We start from the raw sequence: 10,750 nt of genomic DNA on the forward strand, positions 1-10,750 counted from the left end.
AAGTAATTGTATTGGGAATATCCAATATCTATCACATCGACCATAGTATCACTGTAACCACATTATACACATTATTCTCTTCTCAATTCACATGTGTAAACAACTGATATATCATGAGAACATACACTAGAAACCACAAGAGGCATTATTCAATATCATTTGCAATATAAAATGGACACCAGTGGGTATGAGCTTGAGAAAGCTTGGAAAAGTGAAGATAGTTCTACCAGAAAGACTCAGGAGGTGAAGATAAAACTCAAAAGTATTTATTTACAAAACCGATACAAAGAACAGAATTATTTGGCATAGGCCCCATCCGTAGCTTGAATCTGAAGTTGTAGATTCCAGCTATTCCTGCCGAAGACGAAGGCAGGGTGGAGCCTACCCCCGCATGGACGGGGCCAACCTGGTGGTGGTGGGGAGGATGGAGGGAAACGATAGCGGCAGTATCTGCAAACACAATGAAGGGTGAGTAGAGGGCTTTTATATTCCTTGTGTTGAGTGCCGATTGGCTAGATCTAATTGTAATATGTGACGTGGCATTAAGTCTTCCTAGTAGAACTTGCGCTGACGCTTCCATTTCTGCAAAAAGGTATTTGGTTTGTGTGTAAGTTTTGATTCCACCTTCATTTTGAAATTGTGTGGATCTTTAACAACCCTATTTAGGCTAAAAATCAACTAACAGACGAGAGCCACTGTTAAATGACAGCGGAGGGAACACATTTCATCCAAACAAAAGCCTTTGCAATAATCAGCTTTCTGTTACAATCTGCCAAAAATACACTCTCTGTTCTCCTTCTCTATCTGTTGCTGCTTAGCATATTATGAGTCCTAATTGTCTTTCCCAATCCCCATCCCTCCAATTGTGATGATCTCTCTGTGGAATCTGTGTCAACTCTACTCACCAGATCTAGCCATCATCCGAAAGCTCTGCACCACAGCTCAACCAGTCGCTCTGGCCGCTGGAGTCTCCTGCAGAAAGCTAATGTGTTGGGTACATAATAATAGGTTTATGCAAGACTACTGCCATGATTCACTTGGGTGGCTGTCATGCCGCCGTCATGCAAAAGAATCAACTGAATTCAGATAGCCTTAAGGCTGTTTCTTTAACTATTGTCACTTTTGGCCTTTTTGGCCTTTAGAAAGTGAACTCAACCAAGATCTACAACTATAGAGATGAAAGAAACAGGGCCCTCTGCTGCATTTCAAAAATATCACCGTATGACCACAAACTCTCAAACATCTGCTTTATCATGAGACACAACACTATTATGGACAAATCAAATTAGTTAAATTAAAAAATGTTAATATTACAGCCTGATTATAAAACTGAGGAAGAACATTTAAAACATCTTCATCCCTTTTACTAGAACGACTAACACACAGTTTAAATGATGGGGAATAAAAGCGTGTCGTTACTTTACAGTCCATTATTCTTCAATTTTTGGGTTTCATCACTGTTTTCCGTTTACAATACACTGCGTCATCGAGTTCATTATCTGATGTTCCGCTGCATCAGTGCAGTTATTTACATAAGCCCCTTTCACACATACAGTATTTATTGGTAAATTACTGGTAAATTACCGTTAAGAGATCATGTGTGAACAGGACCTTTTCAAAAATACCGGTAAATTTGTTCTGGCAATTTAATAGTAAGCAAAGTTGTAACATTACCTGTAAACTAACGGAATGATGCTGTGCATGAATGTGGAATGAAGATTACCGGTATGAGCACGTGCAAGTTCAGAATGTGTTAACGTTGGATGTCTACTCTGGGCCAATCATAACATTCTGATGCATTTGACGCATTAACTCTGCACTGTGTAGTTCACTTTGAAGTCATGTAATCAGGGGCCGCCTGGACAGCATATTTACTCGGGCCCCCTCTGTAAAAATCACGTTCCGGGGGTGGGGCTTTTGGTCCACCTCGGTAGAAATAGCGTTCCGCGTTCCCCACAGTACAAAAAAATTGCAGTCTTTCCCCCTCGTTAGAAATCGAGCTCCCCCCTCGGGGGGCCCCCTCTCATGCCAGGCTCTTGGAATTGTCCTAACCCCCCCCTCTTACGCCGCCCCTACGTGTAATACAATGTGTCTGGGCCAAAAGCGCTACAGGAATGTGAACATTTGACACTAAAATGAAAACATCAACAAAAGCACTGATCGCATATACCCCTCCATGTTTACAAACACAACGCTAGGAGACACAGCCGTTAAGAGGTCATTTCTGATTAATGAAGTCACAAAATTACCAGCATTTTTAAACGGATGCGTGTGTACCGGAGAAAAGACAGAACAGTGTTGTCTGTGTGAACGGTGCATTTTTGTATTTACCGGTCAAATCGTTCCAGTGATTTACGGTAATTTACTGGTATTACTGTGTGAACGGGGGTATAAATATATTCGATGGAACATGTGCGCCTAAATGCTGTCGGTTTATGTTTTAGCATTAGAGCAGATGAAATATGTTCAGAAAAAACAAACAAAATGAAGTGTTGCGCACAGAAATCGCTATACTGAACTCTGTGCGTTTTAGTATTTTTCGCGGTTTTGCACTCGCGTATCACATTCCTAGTGTGGAAAATCTAATGACGTAATACGTTTCTCCGCGACTCGACCAGTCACAATTCAGATTTTTATGAAGAACAAAAACAATTTATTTATAATATTATGAAGAAATATTTAAAAACAGTGTATTTGTGTCTATATGTTAGTCTATGAATACATTTTTGCGTGTGTTGGCTGACATCTTAGTAGTCTGTTAAAGTTATGTTTATTTTAGTATAACTATCTGAAACTAAATGATAGTTTCAGATATCTTTAATGTAACTGTTATGAAAACTGTTGTATGATATGCTGTTTTTTATTAATAAAAAAGTCAGATTTTACATTGATACACTTTTAAACTGTAACAACAAAATGGATAAAAAAATTGAACTATAAACACTTTTCTCCTAATATTCAGAATAATATGTGACATCATTATTTTCAATAATTTGCATCTGAGAACATCTGCTATTAAGTTTCATGATCCTTCAAAAGTTGTTATAAAATGGCTATAAAAAGCCTTACAAATAAATTAAAACACAAAATATGTTAGTTTGACTAAAACCTAACCAGTGCATAACACTGAAGAAACACCTATGTATTGTTTGAGCAAATCACAGAAATTCACATCCATTGAAGTAATACGTTTAGTCTATAATTTAATAAACAGGCTGAAATGTTTGCTTATGCGACTCCACTGCTCTAAATGACAGACGGAAATTTTTAGCTCTGTGAGAGAGCACTGCTTTAATTTTCAGCTGAAGCTAATGGCGAAATGATGTGATGCACCACATTGTTTAGCAGAAAATTATGTTTCCTACTCTTCCAAATGCGCTGCAGAACAGAGCTACTCTGTGGTGATTCATTAAAAAAGCACATCTCTTTGCTTCCCTTATTCCAGAACCCCTTGAACACTGATGCTAACCTTCCACCCCCATCTCAACAGCCTCCATCCACATTCTGACACTCTCTTCTCATTTTCTGCATCAACCAGGTGATGCAATCAGCAAATGGAAGTCCCCGCATCGCCCATCCCCTTCCATAACAGTGCTGGGAGGAGGAAAGTCAGAGAGCACAGGGAGAGATGGATGAAGCAAGTGCAAGAGGAAGGAGACAAGGGCAAATGTGAAAATGACACCTGAAAATGCCAGACGAGTAAGGACGGTACCTCTTGTGACAGGTGAAAATTTACAAATCACCTGCTGCTGTGGTCATTTGGTACTCAACAGGTCTAGATGCTTCCTGAAATAACATTCATCTTATATAGTCACAACACTTAAGTTTAAGTTGACAGATGCATTTTGGGTGGTTTTGCCAGTACAAATTAAAGGGAAATATTCTAAGAAAATCTGTAAAAAAAAAAATAAAAAAAGGGTCCAATGATCTTTTTCTATAGGTGTTTTACTCGTATTTTGAATTACATATTGCTGTGTATTAGGATTAAATTAAATATAACATATAATGTGCTGGTAGAATTACCAGTAACCTTTCCATTTTGCTACACTGTAAAAATGATTTTCGAAACAAATATTATTGGAGTATAAAAATTACTATTTTACTCTTTCTATTTGACAATTTTCATGTTTTATTCCATGTGTTACTTGCCTTTTCTTTGTAATTAATTGTGATTTACTAGCAATTTCTGAGTGAAAATTGTTTCTACACCATTTTTTTCAAGTGCACTGTAAAAAAAAATCACTAAGAAATAGCTAGTAAATTTGACAAATAATTAAACACAATTGGCAAGTGACGCTGAATTAAATGTTCAAATTTGAAGTAGAAAGACTGAAATTGTATGTTTTTTTTTTGTGTAAAACAATCTTCAGTAATCTTTGTTTTATTTACAATTTCAAACAAATATTTTTTACAGTGTAGGAAAAAAAGTAGTTCAAACAAACAAACAAACAAACAAAAATCAAAAAAGAACATTCTGTCATCATTTACTCATCCTTATGCCATTTCAAACCTGTATGACTTCATTTTATATGTGGAACAGAAAAAAAGATCTTTTGAAAATATATTTGGTTGTTTTTTTGCCAAATACAATGGAAGTCAATGGGGTCCAAACAAAACACAAAAATGGTTTCATTTGGACCCCATTGTCTTTCACTGAATGGACAAAAGCAGTTATTTAAAATATCTTCTTATGTGAAGAAAGAAAGTCATACAGGTGACCTGAGGGTGAGTAAACGATGACAGAATTTTCATTTCTGGTGTTGATTCAACATTGTCCTCCTTTGCACTGTATGACCCTGATCTCACATCATTTATTTAGACTGATATCCAAAACAATGTGCCAATCACTCATTAGAAGCTCATAACTGCTCTGCTTACATGCCGTCCTGACTGTGCGAAGGCCATGTGGTCCATTTCAGCTACCTGACTGTTAGTACTGCCCCCTCCACCTCGGACCAGAGTGCCATTAAATAAATTGTGTTGTTGTAATCCTCTCTGATGTTTGCTCCCAATAATGCCAGTCGTCATGTTAACCCATTTTGATCACCCTATTTCCCGGCCAGCTCTGTTTGAGTGAAAACATGAGAACAACGGCTAAATATGATTGTGTGACTTATTTCTATGCAGTAAAGCGAGAGATTACACTTGACTTCCGTGGTTGGTGCAGTGAAAGTTTTCACGCAATGAATGCAAAACAATCACAGAAACTCCTAGACAGCTGGCGTTGCTGACACTGTTTGCCCTTGCAATATGTGGATGGTATCAATGTCATTCAAACAGGAAAGAGGTGAATATGACCAGGTGAGGTTAGGGAATGCAACAGCACGGGCCTGATTTTAATATCCTCAGCAAACTCAAGGACACAGAAAGACGTTTTTAAAAACAAAACCATGAAAAGACAAATGGGCTGTATTTAATCTGCTCAGACATGTGAGCAAAGCGTAGAATCGTTTAATTTCGGAGAGCTCCTTGCTGGAGGCCTGATGGCAGTGGGAACATTTGCATAGCCGACAATTAGACATGGGATTACCTGAAGTCACTGTATGGGTGAATGATCCAAAAGCCTGCAGATTTGACCCGTTCCTGCTCGCGCTCCACCGCCTTCTCGCTCCCGAACATTCGAAGCGAGAACTTGTTGACCCCCGGTTGAAGCATCGCGCCAAACTGCCTGTGCATAAAGCCCGCCTGGTACAGCCGCTCATCGTCAGGCATGATTTGATCGATACCTTCCAACTTTACGAAAGTCGACTGTTCTTCAGAGGGCGCCTGTTGTGCCCCGTCGCCGCGGCCGCCCTGCGCGCCCTGGCTCTCTCCAGGTCCGGGTTGCTCCAAGGGACCGTCGTCCTCGGGGCTTGCATCCCCGATGAGGCACCTCTGCTCCGCCAGATCCGCGTCTGGAGCATGCCGACTGGTGATGGAAGAGAGGCTGCCTCTGAATCTCCGGCAGTCGCCGTTCACGTTGGTTCTAAAGGGTCTCCCTACATCGGTCTCCGCGTCTCCGCTCTTGGCCTCGCTGACACCTTTAGAGCTCCCCGTGGAGGAGGGTGAGGGAAGATGCTTCATCTTGACACTTTTCCTCCGAGTGTCCTTGTCGCTATCTTCGCCGTCTCGAGTCATAGCATCCTTGTGTCCAAACTGATGTGGCAAGCTATAGAGCAATTTCTGAGTGAAAATTGTTTCTACACCATTTTTTTCAAGTGCACTGTAAAAAAAAATCACTAAGAAATAGCTAGTAAATTTGACAAATAATTAAACACAATTGGCAAGTGACGCTGAATTAAATGTTCAAATTTGAAGTAGAAAGACTGAAATTGTATGTTTTTTTTTTGTGTAAAACAATCTTCAGTAATCTTTGTTTTATTTACAATTTCAAACAAATATTTTTTACAGTGTAGGAAAAAAAGTAGTTCAAACAAACAAACAAACAAACAAAAATCAAAAAAGAACATTCTGTCATCATTTACTCATCCTTATGCCATTTCAAACCTGTATGACTTCATTTTATATGTGGAACAGAAAAAAAGATCTTTTGAAAATATATTTGGTTGTTTTTTTGCCAAATACAATGGAAGTCAATGGGGTCCAAACAAAACACAAAAATGGTTTCATTTGGACCCCATTGTCTTTCACTGAATGGACAAAAGCAGTTATTTAAAATATCTTCTTATGTGAAGAAAGAAAGTCATACAGGTGACCTGAGGGTGAGTAAACGATGACAGAATTTTCATTTCTGGTGTTGATTCAACATTGTCCTCCTTTGCACTGTATGACCCTGATCTCACATCATTTATTTAGACTGATATCCAAAACAATGTGCCAATCACTCATTAGAAGCTCATAACTGCTCTGCTTACATGCCGTCCTGACTGTGCGAAGGCCATGTGGTCCATTTCAGCTACCTGACTGTTAGTACTGCCCCCTCCACCTCGGACCAGAGTGCCATTAAATAAATTGTGTTGTTGTAATCCTCTCTGATGTTTGCTCCCAATAATGCCAGTCGTCATGTTAACCCATTTTGATCACCCTATTTCCCGGCCAGCTCTGTTTGAGTGAAAACATGAGAACAACGGCTAAATATGATTGTGTGACTTATTTCTATGCAGTAAAGCGAGAGATTACACTTGACTTCCGTGGTTGGTGCAGTGAAAGTTTTCACGCAATGAATGCAAAACAATCACAGAAACTCCTAGACAGCTGGCGTTGCTGACACTGTTTGCCCTTGCAATATGTGGATGGTATCAATGTCATTCAAACAGGAAAGAGGTGAATATGACCAGGTGAGGTTAGGGAATGCAACAGCACGGGCCTGATTTTAATATCCTCAGCAAACTCAAGGACACAGAAAGACGTTTTTAAAAACAAAACCATGAAAAGACAAATGGGCTGTATTTAATCTGCTCAGACATGTGAGCAAAGCGTAGAATCGTTTAATTTCGGAGAGCTCCTTGCTGGAGGCCTGATGGCAGTGGGAACATTTGCATAGCCGACAATTAGACATGGGATTACCTGAAGTCACTGTATGGGTGAATGATCCAAAAGCCTGCAGATTTGACCCGTTCCTGCTCGCGCTCCACCGCCTTCTCGCTCCCGAACATTCGAAGCGAGAACTTGTTGACCCCCGGTTGAAGCATCGCGCCAAACTGCCTGTGCATAAAGCCCGCCTGGTACAGCCGCTCATCGTCAGGCATGATTTGATCGATACCTTCCAACTTTACGAAAGTCGACTGTTCTTCAGAGGGCGCCTGTTGTGCCCCGTCGCCGCGGCCGCCCTGCGCGCCCTGGCTCTCTCCAGGTCCGGGTTGCTCCAAGGGACCGTCGTCCTCGGGGCTTGCATCCCCGATGAGGCACCTCTGCTCCGCCAGATCCGCGTCTGGAGCATGCCGACTGGTGATGGAAGAGAGGCTGCCTCTGAATCTCCGGCAGTCGCCGTTCACGTTGGTTCTAAAGGGTCTCCCTACATCGGTCTCCGCGTCTCCGCTCTTGGCCTCGCTGACACCTTTAGAGCTCCCCGTGGAGGAGGGTGAGGGAAGATGCTTCATCTTGACACTTTTCCTCCGAGTGTCCTTGTCGCTATCTTCGCCGTCTCGAGTCATAGCATCCTTGTGTCCAAACTGATGTGGCAAGCTATAGAGCCGTTTGCGCATGGAAGAATGCACCCTATCCATTGTGATCGACCACCTTAACGGAACAAATGACAGTCGGTATCATCTGAGAGGAGACGCAGGCAGGAAAATAGGTCGTCAAAAATATGAATAAACAAAAATGCATCCCGCTGCATCTGTAATACTAGACACCGAGCGCGCACACCGGATGCGGGAAGACGGACGGACGTGTCTGAATGAGAAACAATTTGACGCGCGTCTCAATGACAAATCATTGCACCCTCCTTTCCAAACTACTCTTCAAACAGCACTTACGAAGCCCCCGGCCACTGACACATTAGTAATCCAATGTGCAAAAAATGTCCAGATCAGTTGTGGTAACATGCGTGGGGATGGATAATCTATTACGTTGCCATAGAAGCGCAGACAGCAAATAAGCACGCACCACCCAAACCGACTGTTAGGGGTGTAGCAAAAAAAAAAAAAAAACGTGACATGACATTACCTGTACTCACCAAATGATTTGCCTAATAATAACATTTCGCCCAATAATAACATAAACATTCCTGAACGGTAAAAGTAGCGTTTTTACGTCATTCATTCTATTACGTCATTGCCTTATGGAAAAGAATTGGTATTTCTCCATGCTAACAGCTGGGTATTGTTTATCAGTTGGCGTGACATGATCAGACTAGCAGGGTGCGAGGAAGTCAAAAGAAATAAAACTATGAAGGCTATTCTTTCTACATACGGATTCACACAATTCAACAGCGTTCGCAAATGTTTCTGTAAACGGTAAAGTTGAAATCGTCTTCGCTGGAGAACGTAACCATAGCAACAGTTCGCCGCTGGAACGCGGTTTAGCAAAGCGGCAAAACGCATGACTTTATTGTGGATTATTCACAAAACACACACACAAAAAATTAAATTAACTTTTAATGTTAATTAAAATGCTTTTAAGGTAGTTGACGGTTATCTGGAACTCCATAATTTGGGGTCGCGTGAGATCTGAAACGAAATACCCGAAAAATTAATTTGAGCCTTTCTGAAGGTCAATGAATAATTCGCACACTGCTTCTTAGTAGACAAATGTATTATTCGGTTACACTTTATTTTAAAGCTGCAGTCCGTAAGTTTTGCCTCTTTGTCGCCATCTCTGTTTGAACACCTGGAATTGCAGCTGTGTGCGGAATTATCTAGCTTGCGTGGGTTGTGAGTCGGCAGGGCTCCAGCGCGGAAAGAGTATGTGTGGCAGTCAGTCACCGCACCAGTGTGGATATTTACTGTACTTCGCAATCACAGATTCAAGCCTACGTCTTGGAATATGACCCAAATAAGAATTTTCACCGTATATTGTCATCTGAACAAGTAAGTAACAAGTCTGCCACGTTTGTTCTGACCAACTGAGGAAAAAAGCATTACAATAAATCTCAATTGAAAAGCAGCATTTCATCTGCATTACAGTAGTAAGTGCTTCAACACAGCAAAGCAATAATTACTGCAAGACAAAGAGCTTTCAGTTTAAACCTTAAAGGTGTGATCACGTGATGACTATGATTGTGATGTATTAAAAATATTGACAATAACATGGTTAACTTAAAAATAACTTAAGTGACCAAAACCTCAGTGTTATACAATTATAGTGTTAACACTGCAAAAGATTACAGTAAACAATTAATTATCAGTGGCACATAAAGATTGACTTTAAAACCTACTGTGAGCTCATCTTGAGGACTTTTGGCATGTTCTTGAATTGTACCTCTGACTTTTCATTTTTGAACTAGCTACAAATTTTTCAGTTTGAAAAGTAAAAAAAGTCTTAAATTCGCCAAAATACGCCACAAGTTCTGTATTTCTACAGTCTTTTTTCTAACAGCAGAATAGCAAAGATCTTTGGTTTCTGTTAGCTAACACCGCTGACAACGTTAGTCAGTTAAAGTTAGCAGCACACAGAAAGATACATTGACACAATTATTTTTTTAATCTTACCTTATTATTATTGTATAGAAGTAATCAGTCTTTGTCCAGTGGTAAAAATGCAAGCAGTCTCACCAAATTCGGAGCACAAATAAAAAAAAAAAACGTTGCTTGTTCTTCTTCTTTACATTTTATTGGCGGTTGGCAAACCACGTTGCTTGTTGCGCATGCTCTCTAACCTTCCGTATTTCTTCCTCTGTTGTTTTGTTGCACATTAGCAACACATTAGCGCACTGCTGCCTCCCACTGAAAGTGAAAAAAGTGAAAGCTCCAGTCCATCAGTTAACATCTTGTGAAATGAAACGCTGCATGTTTGTAAGAAACAAATCCTTTAATAAGGCATTTTAACATTAAACCATCACTTAATCCGTAACCCATAATAACACTTCCTCCAGTGAAAAAATTCATCCGTTATCCACTGACATTATTTGTTTAGAACTGTTTTGGACTGTTGTCGCTTGCAAACTGCTTAATCTGTTCATTTTTCTCTCCTGATTCAGACGAAACATCTTTTTCACTGGAAAAAGCAATATTATGGATAGAGGACTCTTTTTAAGTTTGAAGTTAAAAACATCTCGATGAATTTGTTTCAAACAAATAGCTTTTCACTTCACAAGATATTAATGGATGGATTGGAGTATTGTGGATTATTGTGATGTTTTTATCAGCTG

The 10,750-nt window shown here is 40.2% G+C and overlaps 1 protein-coding gene across 1 annotated transcript in view; it reads right to left on the minus strand.

Annotated features, from left to right (window-relative positions):
- LOC107661493 (potassium/sodium hyperpolarization-activated cyclic nucleotide-gated channel 4-like) overlaps positions 1–8,551 on the minus strand; it is a 36,457-nt gene extending 27,906 nt beyond the window's left edge. The window contains exon 1 of the mRNA XM_016451108.1: positions 7,507–8,551. Within this exon, the coding sequence (XP_016306594.1) occupies positions 7,507–8,165 (659 nt within the window). The 5' untranslated portion in view covers positions 8,166–8,551. The remainder of the gene's footprint in view (positions 1–7,506) is intronic.
- Between the last annotated feature and the right edge of the window lie 2,199 nt (positions 8,552–10,750).

Source organism: Sinocyclocheilus anshuiensis, unplaced genomic scaffold, assembly GCF_001515605.1.
Source record: "Sinocyclocheilus anshuiensis isolate Anshui unplaced genomic scaffold, SAMN03320099.WGS_v1.1 scaffold491, whole genome shotgun sequence".
NCBI lineage: Eukaryota > Metazoa > Chordata > Actinopteri > Cypriniformes > Cyprinidae > Sinocyclocheilus > Sinocyclocheilus anshuiensis.